Consider the following 18,553-nt stretch of genomic DNA (forward strand, 5'->3'; position numbering starts at 1 on the left):
GCGGTTCCTCAGTGAAACAGGCTTCCTCAGGAAGTGGTGGGCTCTCCTCCTTTGGAGGTTTTCAAACAGAGGCTAGATGGCCATCTGACAGCAATGTAGATTCTGTGAACTTGGGCAGATTATGAGAGGGAGTGCAGGAAGGGTTGCCTCAGTGCTTAGTTCTTGTGGACCTTTTTTACATGCCCAGGGAAATGCTGATTGCCACTTTGGGGTCAGGAAGCAATCCTGGAGGGTTTTTGTCATCTTCTGGGCATGGAACAGTGGTCAGTATGGGTGTGGAGGGGAAGGTATTTGTGAATTTCCTGCATTGTGCAGGGGGTTGGACTAGATGACCCTGGAGGTACCTTCCAACTCTATGATTCTATGATTCTAGAATTGACAGGACTTCCATAGAGTCAGAGAATACTTTGTCAGTAGTGTTGATGAGTACATCTACTTTGGACCACTGTTAACTTCCTCCCATGATGGAATGTTTTGTTATCTCTCATAGCATGGAAGAGCCATCAACACAGTTAAATCTAAACTCAATGACATTTTGGGCAGTATCCTCTTGAGATTTTATTTACCTACTGGCATCTGTGTGATAAATACTTTCCCCCCAGCAACATTTTTATCTAGTTAGTCTGCTCATTTGAGATTCCATGGAGAACCAGCTCCAGTTTACACCTCAATTACCATTCCTGGCTGAGATTACAGATGAACAGGAATCTTCAGGGTTTAAGTCCAATTATCTGTCCACCAGATCCAGCCCCGTAGGTAACAACTTTTTGCTCGGGGGGGCAGTGTTTTGCTTGTGGGGCCAGCCATTATGTCTGTGCGGAGCTGCTACACCACACTTATACTTCTAAGTAATAACTAATAAATGAATAATACAAGTGTCTTAAAAATGGCTAGAGTGATACAGTTTTTAAAAATCAGTGGAAATAGACCCCCCATTCTTACAGAAACCAAAATGCTTAGTATCATATTTGCTTTCCAATTACAGCTGGAGATTCCCAGAACTGAAACAAGAACCAGCCAGCCCAACAGACACCCTCTCCAACAGTAAAATAACAACAACAGGGATGTACTAAAAGGAATGACAGGGTTGCCCATTGGAAACAATGGGAGAGAGTTGAAGTCCCATTGGAAATAATGGAAACCAGGAGTGTCAATTGATTTGCATGGGTTCCATTGAAATACATTACAGCACAAGAAGAGTTGCAAAGAAAATGTGGAACGAATTTTCCATTAAGATCTCTGGAATGACAGCCCCCAGAGTGGAATGACAGCCCCTGGGGGTAACAGAAGCATTCTGGGACTGGATTGACAGGCCCCAGAGTGGAATGATAGTCCCTGGGAATAGAATCTGTGTGCTGGGACTGGACCTGCAGGCCAGTTCCACCACACAGATTCTATTCCCAGGGGCTGTCATTCCAGTGCCAGAATACTCCTGCTACTCCCAGGGGCTGTCATTCCACTCTGGAGGCTGTCATTCCAGTTCCAGAACATATCTACTACACCCAGGAGCAGTTATTCCACTCTGGGAGCTGTCATTCCAGAGACTGTCATTCCAGAGACCTTAACAGAAAACCCATTTCACATTTTCTTTGCAACTCTTCTTTTGGAGGAGGAGGAGGACGCAGGAGGGGAACACTTGCAGCCAGGAAGGAGGCACTGGCCAGGTGAGGCTCAGGCAGGCAGGCTGTAGTCACTGCTCTCCTCTCTGCATGCTGCTGCAGCTGCTCTCAGAGTGGTTGTGGTCAGTTGGAGGAGGAAAATCGCATGGCATGGCCGGCTTAACTTGTATCTGATGGGCTTTATGTCAGCGTTGTGTAGAGCCCGCTCTTGGACTGCCCAAACCAATGAAGATTTGCTGCCTGCCCCCTGGTGCCCGCCGCCCTCCACCTCCCTTTGCAGCAGCACAAGTTTGGACTCGGAGGATGCTCAGGGCATGCTCCAAGAGGAGAGCCTGCCTGCCATCAGTCTACCAAGTGCCAATGTGATCGCCCACTGTTTAAAGAGCTGCTGCTTGCCTTGGCCCTGTCCCCACTCACTGGCACCCACTGCCCTCCCCCTCCCTTCACAGCCACACTGCTTCAGAGGCTGCTTGGGGCATGCTCCAGGAGAACCTGTTGGTTGCCCTCAATCTGCCGCGAGTGAAAGGTGATTGGTAGGGGGGAGGGAGCCCAGTGGGGAGGGGCCCCGTAAAATGCTAGGGGGCCAGGCCCTCTGGGCCTCACATTAGCTACGGGCCTGACCAGATCCCAGCTCACTCATTCTGTTTCAACTTTAAATAAACCTCTGGTTAGAAACACACATTTGACATAACATCTTGGTTCTGTAATCTGATCAATAGAGTGTGATGATGAGCACTATTGTAGCAGCGATCTCCTTGGATGTGATGCATTTGAACTGAATATACATACAGTTTTCTCTGCAGCTAGCCCACATTATCTTATGAAACGGACTTCTCTCCTTGAGAAGGACGCAATCGAGGAGGTTCTGGAACCTGACTCAATACCTGGCTTTTATTCTAAGGTTTTTTTTCTGGTAGATAGAAAGTATGGTTGTTCCCATCCTGTCCTTGATCTCTGAGGGCTAAATGCCTTTCTATGGTTGACCAAGTTCAGGATGGTCTCTCTGGTCTCTGTTTTACATCTATTTAATTGCAATGGTTTTTTTGCTGCAATTGATCTACAGGATGCCTACTTTCATATTTCTGTCTACAAGGAGCATAGAAAATATTTTCACTTCCACTGTGGAGGAAAGATATATCAATACTGTATGTTGCCCTTTGGGTTGGCAACTGCTCCCAGGCTGCTCACCAAGTTCATGGCCCTGGTTGTAGCCTACTTACATCTTCAGGGACGCAGTACCTTTCCTTATCTAGACAACTGGCTTTTAGTCTTGGATTCAAAGGAATCATTATCAGACCATGTAGCCCTCACACTCAGGACTTGCCACCATTTAGGTCTTACTATAAATTGGGGGGGGGGCAGAAATCTAGGTTAGAACTTGCACAATATTCAGTTCATTGGAACTAGACTCCTCAACTGCTAGGGACTACCTTGCTACCAATATAGGCTCTGTGATCTTAGTGTGTTGTTTTTTACACTGTCACTTCCAACAGACCCAGTCCATCCAGTGGCTGCTAGGATTAATGGTCTCGACAACCGCCATTTTGCCTATGGCCAGGCTTTTCATGTGACCACTGCAGCTCTGGTTTGTGTCACAATTCAAAAACGGGTCACCATTCTCCTTATAATTATTTCTCCATACCCAGAAATTTTAGATCCCTTGCTTGGTAGTCACTAGATGATAATTTATATAGGGATCTTAAATAGCACAATGTTGGTCTTACAACTGATGCCTTCCTTCAGGTGTGGGGGGCCTTAAACAGCACAATGCTGTTCTCACAACTGATGCTTCCCTTCATGGGTGGGAGGCCATTGTGAGAGCCTTATGGTACGGGAAAGGTGCTCTGCCATAAATAGAAGCTGCATATTAATGTCAAATTGAGAGGCATGAGATATGCTCTCATATATTGTTTGAGGAAAACCAGTTTTAGTACAGACAGACAATTTGTCTACCATGTTTTATGACAACTGGCAGGGAGGCACAGGATCCAAAATACTGAACAAATTGCAGAGACATTATGTTGGGCCCTTAGATAGGGCATTCATCTTCAGGCTATCCACACTGCTGGTGAGAACAATTTACAGACAGATACCCTCAGCAGGGTTCATATTTCAAATTTATGAGTTATCCCTTGCAGACCAGTACATCCAGCCCATTTTTGACAGATGTGGCATCCTTACATTGGACCCATCATCACAATTCCAAGACTCAGATTTTTTGTTCAATGGTAGGCAGAGGCCCTTTTCCAATAGGGGATGCTTTCCAGTTCACCTTGTTGAGCACCCTTTTTCTACATATTTCCCCCTGTTAGCCCTATTGACAACGATTGTCGCAAAGTTAATTGAGGACAACTCACGGGCCATCCTAATAGCCCCATTCTGGCCTTGCCAGGTATGGTTTGCTCCTCTGCTCAGGAGGTCTAAGGGGGATTAAATACAACTCCTAAATGTTACCTTTTTTAACAGATAATTTTTATTCATTTTTATAAACAGCAAAGATTTACAAGGTAAGCATGAGCATAGTCAGCTCTCATTGGCTTCATACATTTCGTACAATTTGTCGGTATTATACAGTTTGAAAATTACCATAGATGCAGAGTGTTTATTACATCAAGTACTGTTTCTTTGGTAGATAGATGTACTACTATGGGGTACCATATACATACAATGTCATTCTGACCACCTCTAGATAGATTTTGTTTCAGAGTATCTGAGGTTTTCTCCATTATATAAAGGTTCCATAGGCTTTTGTACCAGAGGTTTACATTTAGCCTACTCGTGGATTTAAATGTTCCCAATTTGTTGAGGAATGGATGGCCCCAACATCACAATGTTCAGCATCTCTGCCTCTCGGCTTGAAGGTTGATAAACTCTCCCAGTCACATTCATGAAGTTGTCCAGAACTCTCACAAAGTCTCCGCCAGACTTTCCTATGGGAGTAAGTGGAAACATTTTTCAACATGGACTCTAGCCAGGGGTACTTCCCCTAGAACATGTCCCATTTCAGTAATTCTAGAGTGCTTATATACCCTGAAGACCCAGGGATTAGCATTTTCATCAGTAAAGGTGCACTTATCCACTATATCTGCTTACCACGTCCTGGTGGGTGGTACTTCAGTGTTTTCTTACAATATTCATAAACAATTTCTCAAGGACCTAGTTAACATGTTTCCTCCATGTCCCATTCTGGTTCCACAGTGGTCTTTGTCCTTAGTATGTTCACAGCTCATGCTAAAACTCTTTGAGCCTCTGGCCACATGTCCCTTGGAGCTCTTATATGTTGAAGTATGTTTCCTGGTTGCTATGATCGCCATCACAAGGGTCAATGAATTAGCAACCTTGCACATTGACCCTCCATTTCTCAAGTTCTTTGCAGAACATGTAATTCTTAGACCCAGTTTAGCGTTTATGCCCATGGTAGTGTCTAATTTTCACTTATTTCAGGATATTGTGTTGCCTGTATTTTTCCGCAATCCATCTTCCCCAGCATAACATGCTTTGCATACACTGGATGTCAGACGAGCCTTACTATTTTACTTAAAAAGAACACAACCCTTCAGAAAGTATGCCAACCTCTTTATTTCTTATGTGGGTCACAATAAAGGGAAATCGGTTTTCTCCCAGTCCCTGTCGAGATGGATTGTGACAGCAATACAAATTTGCTATGAAAAAGCAGGTGTGCCATTCCAACTACATGTGCATGACCACTCTACAAGAGTGCAAGACTCTTCAGCTGCTCTTCTCAAAAGTGTTCCACTCCTGGAGATCTGTAAATCACCTGTGTGGTCTTTCCCTGCCACCTTCGTGAAACACTACGTTCTGGACCTGCAGGCCAGGAGAGACTCAGGGGTCAGAAAGAGTGCTCTCCAAGCGTCGTTTCACTAAGTATAACAGGTGAGAACCTCACCACACCTCCAGAGAGAGGGGGGAATGTAAAATATTGGTCAGAGTATTCAGGTCCGTTGAAGCATAGAAGGAGAGCTGTCTAAAAGCTTTTCTGTTGACAAAGGAGTCCAGCAGGGGTGCTTGTTAGCTCCATTCTTATTTAACTTATACTTAAATTATTTACCCAGCTCCCTTGACAGAAATTTCACTTTCCTTATCTAGCTGGCCTAGAGATCCCACTCTTATTGTATGCTGACAATGCATTTCTGCTGTCCCACTCGCATGGAACTCCAGAGACTATTGAACAAATTTGTCATTTACTGCCATTGTGAAGATCTAGAAATTAATTATGGTAGATGTAAAGTACTCCTCTTTCAGAGGAAAAGGAACCTTTCCTTATACTGATGGTGTATTTACAATGTTAGAATCCAACATGTGAAGGAATTTATGTATCTGGTAATATTTTTCACATATAATTTGAGTTGGTCCTCTCATTAAAAAAACCATGCTGAAGAAAGCAGGACCTTGTACTGAAGGCATCCTAAACTTCTTTAGGTACATGGAGGATTTTATGTACCTGGGGTGATTCAAGTTTTCCATATGAAAATTGTCCATATCTTGCTTTTTTGGGCAGCCATCTGGATCCAATCAGTCAAAGAATTCTCAGACCTCCCTCTACTTTGCTTCCTGCATAAGTTGACCAACACAGCAAAATGCATAGCTGGAGTGTCCCTATGAGCAGAATTCGGTCAACCATCCTTGGAGGCTAAAGCTTGGCAACTGGCTTTCAATTTATACCTTAAAGTGCTCCATAGTAACTTCAGATACCTATCTTTATTAAAAGCAGATTCTCATAAATCCTCTTGGTTCAAGATTCTTGACGCAAAACTGTCTCTTATTGGACTTAACCCTGACATTATTGAGGGCTTGGAACCCACAACTGTTAAGTCCTGTATCGAGAAGAATATTCAAGAAAGGGATTACTTGAATACATGATCTTGTGCCCCCAGGGTTTGCTCTTCTGTTTTTCGGTATTCCTCCACCAAAATCGCTGCCTTCCTATGCTTCTTATCTAACTAATCCAAATTCTTTTAGAGCTTTCTTATTATCTCAATTGAATGCACAGCCAACTCCATTTTACAAAGGGAAGATTAAGAAATATTCCTTACTCAGACTGCCTTTGTGATTGTTCTCAGGTGAAAATTGGTATTTTAATACACATTTTATTGGAGTGTCCTCTTTATATTAGCCTTAGACATAGGTTTTTAACACAGTACTTAGATAATTTTCCATCTTTGTCTCATCACAAGCTAGTTTTACTCCTTTTATCCCTAACCTTACCCTTGCTGTTGCAAGATTTTTCCATTGGTTTAGTGTTGTATCCAGATGATTCTGCTTAACAGAAGGGGTTTTGACTATTCAAGAATTTTAGTCAAGGAGTTTAAATAAGATTAAAGAAAAAGAAAGGAGAATCACAGTGTGGGACTGCACAGAACATCGAAGATGAAAATGTCACACCTGTAAACATTGTTCATTGAAATGTCTTCTGTGCAGGCACACAGTCCCTCACGCCTGCTCTGCTATGAGTTCTCGTCGCTTTTTGTTGTTGTTTGTTTGTTTTCTCTCATGTTGCTACTCATGGTGGCTCAGGCAGAAATGACTGGAATTTGCACCCTCCTCTTTGAACCACATGAACATTTGAGTGGGAAAATGGCTCACAGTGACTATGGAAGGGGGAAGGATGCCTTCTGGTGATTTTTTTTTTTTTTTTGCTTGAAAAGAATATTTCCACAATTGGCCTGCCTTGTAGTGCAATGTGTGCCTGCACAGAATGTGTGCCTGCACAGAAGACAATTCAATGAACAATGGTTATAGGTAAGTGCAACCCCATTTTCCTCCAGAAAAGCTTCAGACAGTCTAAGGAAGCATGGCAAGAGTAATATGATTTCTTTGTGGTTCCTTTCTCTTGTGGTTGTTTAACAAGCCCAAATTCATTTCCAGTGAATCTCCCCATTTTATGTAAGATAGTAACTGGCCCAACGTCACCTAGTGAGCTTCATAGTGGAATTTGTGTTTAAACCCCACTGGCTGTCACACAGAAGCAATAACCTGGAAAGTATCAAACTAATTATTTATTTAATTATTTATTAGATTTATATCCCGCCCTTCCACATGGCAGCAATTTAAACATGTGTTAGTGAATCTCAGACAACATTAGACACATCTTTTATACTTGAGTTTGTACCAGAGTGCAGAACTGACCAGCCTCACTTGGCACTGGAGATGAGAAAAGCCTGAGGGAATTTTAGTAGCTTCCTTCTTGGCAACTGTGAAGTGGCAACTGTTATGAGATGCATAGATATTCATCACAGGTGTTTGGAAGGTAGGATCTTGATCATGACCTACCCAGTTAGTAACAGAAGCTGGAAATGTCAGCAGTTGGAGCTCACCTCCCGGGGCTGAGTTGATGAGGGGCTGGAGCTGTGGTAGGATGGTTGAAACAGAGCTGGCTGAAACGGAATCCTTCTAAGACGGAGGTTTTGTGCCGGGGGCAGGGAGATTCTGGTTTGGGGTGCCAACTCCCAGCTCTTGATGGTGTGCTTTTGAGACCAGCACCAACCATTAGGAGCCTGGGTGTGATTCTGAATGTCTCCTTGGCAATTGAAGCCCAGGTCACAAATATTGCCAGACTGGTGTTCTTCCAACTGCACCAGGTCAGGCAGCTGGTCTCCTACCTGTCTCACAGTAAACTATGCTATGGTCACCTCCAAGCTGGATTACTGTTACTCACTCTACATGGGCCTACCCTTGAGGTTGACCCGGAAACTCCAACTGGGGACTCCATGTGCAGCACACATCCACCCTGTGCTGCGCAAGCTGCACTGGCTTCCAGTGGAGTACTGGATCAAGGTCAAAGTTCTGGTATTGATCTTTAAGGCCCTTAACAGTCTGGGACCTATATATCTTTGGGACCGCATTTCCCAGTATACCCCAGGAGAGCACTGTGCTCAACAGATAAAAAATCTGCTGGTGGTCCCTGGCCAGAGAACTATCCCGTTGTCCTCAACCAGAGCCAAGGCATTTTCCATCCTAGCTCCAACCTTTTGGAACTCTCTGCCAAATAACAGTTGTGCCCTGTGGGACCTGATACAGGGACCTGATACAGTTCCACAGGGCCTGTAAGGCAGAGATACCCTGCCAGGCATTTGGTTGAGGACAGTGATGGTTCCATCTTTTCTGGCACTCCCACCCTCTGCCTCCTTGTGAGGCCTGTGATACCATCAGGAAATTTTAATGTCATCTTTTGGTACTACTGTGTTTTTATTGGTTTTAACTGTTTTCAATAATATTCAGATTATATTATGCTGTACACCGCCCCTCCAGGGGAGGGTGATCTAAAATCAAATACAATAAGTAAACAATAAATTCTGTGCTTCAAGTTCTAGATAAAATTTGTCTCAAATCAACATAACTCCCACCCAGGTCCTCAAAGAACTCTGAACAGGTGAAAAGGAGAGGCTCTGTGTTTGTCCTGTCAGTTCTGCAGTTCTATGTTTATCTCTATGTGCCCTCTACTAGTATTGGTAGATGTCTTGCAGATGCTTCCAGTATACATTTACCAGAGAAGTAGTATGCTGAAGCAACAAAAAAGACAAAAAAATAATATGGTATTGTTGGGACTGGTTTCCCATAGATCCAATAGCTTTTGTAGGTAGCTGCTTGCTTCAGTAGATGCGTGAACTGGCTGAAAATAATAGGTCCCGTCCCCCCAACTTCCTTCTGTTGTGAGAACCTTAGCAGAAAGTCTTTTCTTCGCAAAAGAAGAAGAGAAGAAGAGATTGGATCCCACCCAACTTCCTTCTGTTGTGAGAACCTGCACTCTGGAAAAAGGATACTTGCTTAGCAGAAAGTCTTTTCTTCACAAAAGTAGAAGAAGAAGAGAAGAAGAGATTGGATTTATACCCAGCCCTTTACTACCCAAAGGAGTCTCAGAGCGGCTTACAAACTCCTTTCCCTTCTCCTCCCCACAGCAGACACCCTGTGAGGTAGGTGGGGCTGAGAGAGCTCTGACAGAAACTGCTCTTTTTCAAGAACAGCTGTGCCAGAACTATAGCTTGCCCAAGGTCATCCAGCCAGGTGCAAGTGGAGGAGTGGGGAATCAAACCCGGTTCTCACAGATTAGAGTTTGCACACTTAACCACTACACCAAAGGAGGAGCCAACCCACAGTAGCTCCCCTTCAATGACAACTCCTCAAACACACACACATTTAAAGCGTCAGCTTAGATCATGACAATTGAAATGCTCTGTGACCAACAGATCTCTTTTTCTAATGTGACATGAGCATGAAAGCATTTACAACATTACTTTAAATTCAGTTAGATATATCTAAATTATTTTAAAATCCCCATGTTTCTTACTGTTATGAAATAGGCATCCTGTCAAATTTGTGGAGCTCTATATTCTTTTTACTACCTTTGTATTTCAGTTGTGTACTACCTGCCAATAAGCTTGTAAATAACATCAATTTTGATATTTTCTATGATCAAGGATGTCCCACTTTGAGAAAGGTGTACTCAGCAAAATCTACATGACTTGCACTATGTCAGATTACTATGAAACATGTACCTGTCTCTGTGAGAACTGCCCAGGGACAGTCCCATCATTTCTTGATGGACTGGCTGTTACACCAGTGAAAATAGATCTGGCAAAATGGATGAAGTGACTGAATGAGCAATTCATATAATAGTAGAAATACTGTTACTTTAAAATGATAGACTGTTGAAATTGCTGCTTTGTAATGTGAGGGGGAAAGAGCACTATTTATTTCTGTCCATGAGACTAGGAAAGCCCACACATTCACACATTTTTAATCTTTGGCATATGACTACCAGTGCTGTGAACTGATTGTTCTTCCTTCAGATAAACTAGTAGAACTGCAAACATGAAGTCCTTTTGTCCTTCCAGATCAGTACTGTCTACTTAGACAGGCCACAGCTCTCCAGGGTCTTTCACATCACCTACTCTCTGGTCCTTTTAACTGGAGATTCCAAGGATTGAACCTGGGACCTTCTGCATGCCCAAAAGATCCTCTACCACTGAACTACAGCCCCTCCTTTACTTCCCTGCCTTCCTATTACTAATGCAGTCCAATTCTGTTCCAAGGGGTCAGGGACCCTTACAGAAAGCAGGAAGATGAAGTGTGGGTCAGCAAAAGGGGGAAATGGGCAAAAAAAATCCCTTCCTCTATCAATAGAAGTACCATTCTACTAGTTTAAATGTCATTATGCTGACAAGACAGACGATCCACCCCTGTGAGAATTAGAATTTCTTCTGTGACTAGACGTGTTAAGACCTTGTCCAATCCTATCCCGTTCTACTTCAGTAGAGTAGCAGCCTTCTAACTTTTAAATAGGTTAAGCATCAAATCACGACAGAATGTGGACAGATTGTTGGCTGGGTCATGGCTCCAACAGCTGTAGCAGTACAAGTTACTCTGGTGTGAATTCAACCACACACTCCCAGAGTGCATGGACTTCCCTCCCTCCTCTGTTCTCAGTTCTGAGGTTGACTTTTTTCATTTCCCCCCCTCTGTATGTGTCTGTTATGCTTGAAGACAGTTTCACAGAATTTGGTTGACATAGATCCAACTTTTGCTAGAGCTTGAATTGAATAGGCCACAGTACTGTTGGGGATCCATGGCCTATAGTTTATCTTGACAAAGCAGCAGAGGGAAATAATACAAATCGTGCAGCGGAAGAACGGGTTAATCCTTCTGAGCTGCATCCCTGATAGAAATTGTCCTTTCCTGACAGTTGTTATACGGGGGGGTGGCAGGGAGGCAGACATAACACTGGTAGCTCAGTGTATGTGTACTTTGGCAGTTTGGTGAGATGCATGACTTAAGGCTAGTCTAAAATCCCTGTGTAGCAATGTCTGTGTGTGATACTACATGTGGCACTGGATAGGCAGCGAATAATCAGGAATAATTTTAAGGATACTGGAAGGAAGGAAAATACATAGGAATCTTGTGGCACTAGAAAGATTAAAAGTTTATTTTAGCATAGGAAATTAGAGCCCACTTTGTCAGATGCATGTTGTAGAAGGAAGGAGTCTGGAGTTCAAATTACAAACGTGTTTTTGGTAGTCTTTTCTTTTAAATATTTGTGCAATAAGTAAGAGGGGGGAAATTGAGTGAAGGTGTGTTTATGACATGTACTATTTTAATATAATCTTCAGGTCCAAGTTCTTCGGAATGCTGGAGAAGAGGTGACCTTAACTGTGTCCTTTCTCAAAAGAGCTCCTGCTTTTCTAAAATTGCCCCTCAATGAGGATTGTGCATGTAAGCATTAATAATTATTTCAAATAATTAAGTCATCATTCATGGGAGCCTCAAGGCTAATTCACATTGTTGTTGTATTTTTCAAGCCTGTTTCGGTATGTGCAAGCATGGTTTCCCATCCGTAGACTGAGTTGATGGGATCGCAAACTGGCAGTATGAACAGGTGCTTGTCAACCTGTTCATGTCATTAAATATTTGTGTATATAATTTGGATGAATTATAAAGAAGCTGAAAAAGTGATCCCATCAATGAACCATAACTGGAGTTTTAGTCTGTGGAGCCACAGCTTTTAGCGATAGTGTTTTTCCCCCCACAGATAACATCATTGTCTTGGTTTGATACTTTCCGTAGCACCAAGTCCATATCAGCACTAACTTTTAATCTTGATTTTAGAAATCGTGCTGTGCTTTCAAATGATTATACCTTGCTCTGAATGCTGTTAATTATTTGAGTTAACAACCATTTGCATCAGTTAAGGATCTTGTCCAGAGTATTTGAGTACCATCCTTCAATCAACAAAAAATGGCACAGAGGTGCAGAAGAGGTGTGTTTTTTCCTAACTTGATAACAAAGGCTGCAGAATTATTTTTGAAATAGCTTCAGTTAAATTGGCAGTCAGGTGCTGTAACAGATGAATGTGCATAAGTGGAGACACACTCTGTGGTGATCAGTATTTTGTTTTAATTCAGCCATATGAGTTTATTAGTCTCAGTGGGAAGCAGGAAAATTTGGAAGCCGCTATTTCCCACATGGAATTTTAATACATTTTGGATGTTGAGGCAGAGTTCCATCTAGCTAAGCTATGTCTATTTCTGTGTGTTCAAGTTGCCCTTTTCAGATTATATACTGATTTTGTTTTGTGTGTCTTTTAATCAGGATTAAATAAAGTTATTAATTAGTATGGTGACTAACTGAAAATGCTTGTAGAACAAATTTAGAGTCCAGTGGCACCTTTTAATTAATTTATTATTATTTCTTAATTATATTTATACCTCGCCCATCCTGTGAACAGGCTCAGGGCGGCTAACAAAAGTGGTATAATGTACCTAGTTGGCATAACCATAAAAATTTAAAACTACATAAAATACATACTCATTCATATACATGTAATTAACAAATTAGCAATAAAGTGCTCTCAGTGCTAAAAAATTTGATGGCGTGCTTTCAGATCTAAATCCATGTTGTTCGTTCGATCATCATCCCACGAGCCGATGGGCCTAGCGATACATCTGGGCCAGTCCTAGGATCCAGAAATTCAATAGGATCATTGATGGTAACAGTAGTGGCGGCTTCTATTTAAAGGCCTGGTGGAAGAGCTCCGTCTTACAGGCCCTGCGGAGCTGTAATAGGTCCCGCAGGGCCATGATCTCCTCCGGGAGCTCGTTCCACCAGTAAGGAGCCGCCACAGAAAAGGCTCTGGCCCTGTTACTGGTGAGCCTTGCATCCTTGGGGCCCGGAATAGTCAAGCGATGTTGGGCCCCTGACCATAGTGCTCTCTGGGGTACATATGGGGAAAGGCGGTCCCTCAGGTAGGTCGTTTCCTGGTCATGTAGGGCTTTAAAGGCATGAACTTCTGCATTTATGCACACTTTTTCAAATATTTGAAAAAGTGTGCATGCACACAAAAGCTCATACCTTGAATAAATCTTTGTTGGTCTTAAAGGTGCCATTGAAATCTAAATTTGTTCTACTGGTTCAGACCAACACAGCTGACCACCTGCAACTATGTAGATGATTGTATAAATTTGACTTTGACATTAATTTGAATAATCTAGAACCCACTGAATATCTCCTGATCTAGTCTGTTCACTTTTAGCAGAGTGAACCGGGAACCACTTATGCATTGCTCACTGAATAACTTTTTAAATAATATATTGACTGGGCTTCCTAAATGTAATCAAATTTGTTGATATTTGAAATTGGCTCGTGTAACATTTCTAAATGTGTTGTTCATAATATAAAACCACACAGCCAGTTTGATGTAGTGGTTAAATACATGGACTCAAATCTGGGAGAACCGTGTTTGATTCCCCATTCCTCCACTTGCAGCTGCTGGATGACCTTGGGCAAGCCATAGTTTTGTCAGAGCTGTCCTTGAAAGAGCAGTTCTTGAAAGAGCTCTCTCATCCCCACCTACCTCACAGGGTGTCTGTTGTGGGAAGGGGAAGCCAAAGGAGATTGTAATCCACTCTGAGACTCATGAGTGAAGGGCGGGGTATAAATCCAATCTCTTCTTTTAAAGCCACCCTGAGCCTGCTCTGATGGGGAGGGCAGGGTATAAATCAAATAAAAATAAATAAATGAAAGAATAGTGAATATAATAAAATATTTAGTAAATTCTACTTTTCCCACAAATGCCAGAATATCATGTGTCAGTCAAATCAAAGAATGTCTCCATAATTGCTTCACATTTGCTGAACCAGGCCCTTAAGATGCTTAGTTATCTTGGCTGCAGTAGAATAACTAGGGTTGCCAGGTCCCCCTGGAGTGCGGGGGATCCCCCGATTTCTGGTGCTCCACCCTGGTGCCAGCCAACTGGCTGGTGGGGGAGAGTTACCACCCCAAATGCGATATGCCTATGCAACTCGGAAGTGATGTAGACATGTCAGTGATGTGGGGGGAGGGAACTCTATGGTAGAATAAGCTTCAAACCGTAATTTTGCCCAAAAAACAGAGCATTACCCCCAACTTCACCAACATGCCTATGTCACTTCCAGGTGACGTAGGCACAGTGTGCTTCTTCCCTCCCCTCTCCTGGAGTATCCTGATAAGTCCCCTGTCAGCTTGTCATTTGGACCTGGCAACCCTAAGACTAACAGAGCTACCTTCTGGAATTTGGTATGACATTATCTGTCTACTTCACATTATCCCACCCTTCCTTCACAGAGTTCAGAGTAGCATATATGGGTTCTGCCCTCCTTAAACAGGTTTTCAGGATATTTTGCACATAGTTTTGTTTATCAAAGGTATATAGATGCCCTTCTTTTGGTCTACCAATTTTCATTTTTGTTTTATTTTGATTCACTTTATGGTTGATTCTTTGCAAAGAATACATTTCTGAACAGCTGAAACATGCATTGAGCTCCCATAATGCCATGGGCCTGGCAAGCCTGAGAAATGCTCAGTGAGTTTTACAGCTCTTTACATGACTGCACTGCATGTAAATATTTCAGAAAGATTTAATTTCCCAACAATATGCTAAATCATCTCAAGGAGCATCCCCTGTGTGTAGTTGTGTTCCAACCGTAACAATGTACAAGCAAGTATAAGTTTTAACTATGGACTAGTTGTGGCTCAGTAGACTATGGTATGCATTTATATCTTCATTAGGTATTCCTAGTGATCAGAGTAGTGGTACATCATCACCATTGTGCGACAGTGGATTACATCTTAACTATCATCCCAACAATACGGTAAGAGAATAAAATTATCTAATTATCAATTTAACTTAAGAAAGTTTCCCAGAGAGCTGTGTTGTTTGTAAAGTGTGTAGAATCTAGGAGTGTGCCAACATTGCTGGATGTGAAACCGACTTCATTTGAAAATAAATATTGAAAGTGCCCTTTATCCAGGGGTGGATTGAGGAGATGGAAACGACACTGGAGAAGGGTCTTGCCCAAGCCTGCCTCTGCCCCATCCCCAAAGGAGCAAGGAGAGCATCCTGTGCCTGGCCAAGCTGTGGGAATGGGTGGGCTGAGGTCTGACCTTCCCTTGCCAAGCATTGTAAGTGCATCCATCACCACCAGAAGGCCAGGTGGGCATCATTCCCATCAGCACAAAGCTGTGCCAAGTGGGGGCATCCTTCACTGCAGCGAAGCCATGCAGGGGAGTCCCTATGTGCAGCAAGGGTATGGCCAGGAGGTGTAGTGAAGGATGGGCCATGCATGTCCTTCACTGTGCAGGGCAATAGGAGGCCAGGCCAAGAGAATCCTTTTGTGCATCTCCAGCTCATGGCAGTGGGCAGTTGCACCTGCCCCCCTCTTTGGGCTGGGGTGGCCCTAGAAGAGGATGTTGGGAGGTGAGGCCTGGGCTGGAGTGGCCCCAGTGGGTAGATCTGTTGCCTTAACAGCCTGTCCTCCCCTGCTTTTATCCCAATTATTCCATTGGCCCTAGAAGAGGATGTTGGGAGGTGATGCCTGGGCTGGAGTGGCCCCAGTAGGTAGACCTGTCACCTTAACAGGCAATCCTCCCCTGCTTTTATCCCAATTATTCCACTGCAAAAGTTTAAATCAGCATTTCAGACTGGGCAGTTGTGAGAATATGTTATGGTCACTGGGGGAGGGGTGTTTTGTTTGTTTGTTTGTTTGTTTTTAAATCCAGTATGCCAGCTTTTGAGGTAGTTACAAGTGGAGTTATTTTAAGTAGCTTAAACTTCTCATCCAACTTCCAAATCCATCCCTCGGAATCTATGGTTCTCAAGACCAAACTGTATTTGAATTCTGTGTTGGGAACTTGCTGGGTTTTTTTGTTTTTTTTAATAGTAAAGATCAATTCTGTTCTGTTCTGATTCAGATGTGGATAGTGATACAAAGGGAGGGTCATCAGCTAGGTTTGACCAATGTGCAGTGCATCCAAGGCACAGAGATTATAACTCTGATGTTTCCTGGATGCCTTACATGCACTCATTTTTTTTAAAAAAATGTAGGCTGTGGCCTGCCCCCAGCCTATATGGAATAATTCTGCCACCCAAGTTGTGTGGGGGTAGGAGTCCCCAGTGTGCTTTCAGTGATGCCTTGCTGATTCAGAATTAATCCATTTTAAAATGAATTAATTGTTGACATCTGATAGTCAGTTGTTGTAGCTGTTTTTCTCTGATCATTTTTTAATTAGGTAGGGTATCCATCAATCTGCTGCTACTTTGTCTTGCATTCTAATTCACAGAGTGATACCATACTAAATTTCAATAACACTTCCCCTGTTTAAATCAGCTTGTGTTACTACTCTATCCTTACCTAAACTGTTTAAGATGAAAATTAGATTTTTAAATTAAATATAAACTTTAAAATGAGGAAAAACCTCATCTAAATCTGAAACAATTTGGAAATAAAAGGAGAGTTCTGTGTTTCATAAACATATCAGGGCCAAAACTCACAGAAGACAGTTTTCCTTTTCTTTCTTCTTTTGTTTGTAATGTCACTTAGTAATACATCATGGGTAGTGACAAGCTATATTCAAGGACCCAGAGGCTCAAACAAACACCTGAAAGGTTGCAGCATTATTCTGTACTGGCCTGTCTTCTGAAGAGGCTAGACACATCTGGAAGAAAGATTCAATCAGCAAGATTTTGACACTTCTTGTTGCTGTGAGGGCTAGAAATACTTTAATAGCTTTCCCCAAGAACCTTGTAACTCCCCCTTTCTGTTTTTGGTGTTTGAAGGATCAGAAAATATTGAAAAGAAAATCTTCTTTCAAAGACGGGGATAACTCGCTGTAGGGTTGTGTCTTTTCTTTCCACTGGGTTATCCATTCCCTCACTTACAGTATCAATAGAAGTCGAATTTTCACAGCAGTTCTTGGATAAAACGATCAGCACAATCACAAGCTTCACAAGTGTTTGTTATTGCTGTTTTTAGTGTGAGACAGCTGTGAGCATAAATTAAGTGTTTGTTTTCCATTCTCAACAATAATGGCAGAACCTTCTTGTGCTCATAGGAGGGGAAAGGGCTTCATCAGTAAATCTTTGCAGATATTTCTGTTGGACTAAAATCATGCCACCATATTGAGAAAAGAAATTACCTGTCCTAGAAAATGTAATATGAAACCTTATGGTGGGGATGTACAATTAAATGGCTTACTTCTTAATAGTACCCCTGCTCCACTTTCTGTGGTCACCGGGGATCAGTTTAGCTCTGTCTCCAATGGTGTTCTCAAATGCATTTCGTTTACTTTATTCCATATGAATTACTGTCTTTCATTTACTACTGTGGGCAAAAGTAAAGTGCCGCAGGTCAAAGCAACACTCCAGTGGCGGTAAAACCTGCTTATCATTTGTGACAATGAGTGACCTAGTATGTACCTAAATGGTCCCCTCGGGAGAGTGCAAAGTATGCCAGTTGTGCATAGACAAGAGTGCATTTCCCAAGAATCCCTGCAATATAAAACTGTTCCTTTTAGCACCTGTCTACCTTTACATAATGAGCATTCATTATTCGTATGTATAGAATGCAGTTTGAGGTTTCCATTGCTTTCAACATCTAATGTGTGCAGACACCCTGGGAGGTCCCATGTAACCAAAGTCACGTTCCTTCCAATAACCCATACTTGGGCTGGCAAATTTGAGCTGCCCTGGGGCTGAACCCCTGAAGCTATCATTAACTATCCAGGAGGTTCAGTGCGAAGTAACGGTATTAAAGAAACTGCATATTGCTGAAATAGTTTCCTTTCAAAAAAGAAAGAAATGTATGTTATCATTTGAGCTGTGCTTGTGCTGTAACACATAGGCAAAGGTGTATGGTTCTTTGTGGCCATACAGCTTTATTGCCGAAATGTGTGTTATCATTTGAGCTGTGCTCCTTGTGCTGTAACACATAGGCAAAGTTGTGTGGTTCTTTGTGGCCATACAGCTTTATTGCTCTCTCCCAATTTCCTTAAATGTATTTGCTTGCAATATCATTTTTTTGTTATACATCTCTAACAGTATTTTTTTTTTTGCAAGAATAACATTTGTCAGCCATTCTGCTAAGCTAGATTTCAGTAAAGCATTTGAC

General features: G+C 42.5%; 1 protein-coding gene across 2 annotated transcripts in view; it reads left to right on the forward strand.

Annotated features, from left to right (window-relative positions):
* The window catches only part of SNTG1 (syntrophin gamma 1), a 241,805-nt gene that overhangs the window by 47,664 nt on the left and 175,588 nt on the right, over positions 1–18,553 (forward strand). For both annotated transcript variants that reach the window (XM_015416347.1, XM_015416348.1), the window contains exons 7-8: positions 11,744–11,846; positions 15,177–15,259. In XM_015416347.1, coding sequence (XP_015271833.1) covers positions 11,744–11,846; positions 15,177–15,259 — 186 coding nt within the window. The remainder of the gene's footprint in view (positions 1–11,743; positions 11,847–15,176; positions 15,260–18,553) is intronic.

The sequence above is a fragment of the Gekko japonicus genome, unplaced genomic scaffold (genome assembly GCF_001447785.1).
Source record: "Gekko japonicus isolate JY-2015 unplaced genomic scaffold, Gekko_japonicus_V1.1 scaffold1025, whole genome shotgun sequence".
NCBI classification, from domain to species: Eukaryota; Metazoa; Chordata; class Lepidosauria; order Squamata; family Gekkonidae; genus Gekko; species Gekko japonicus.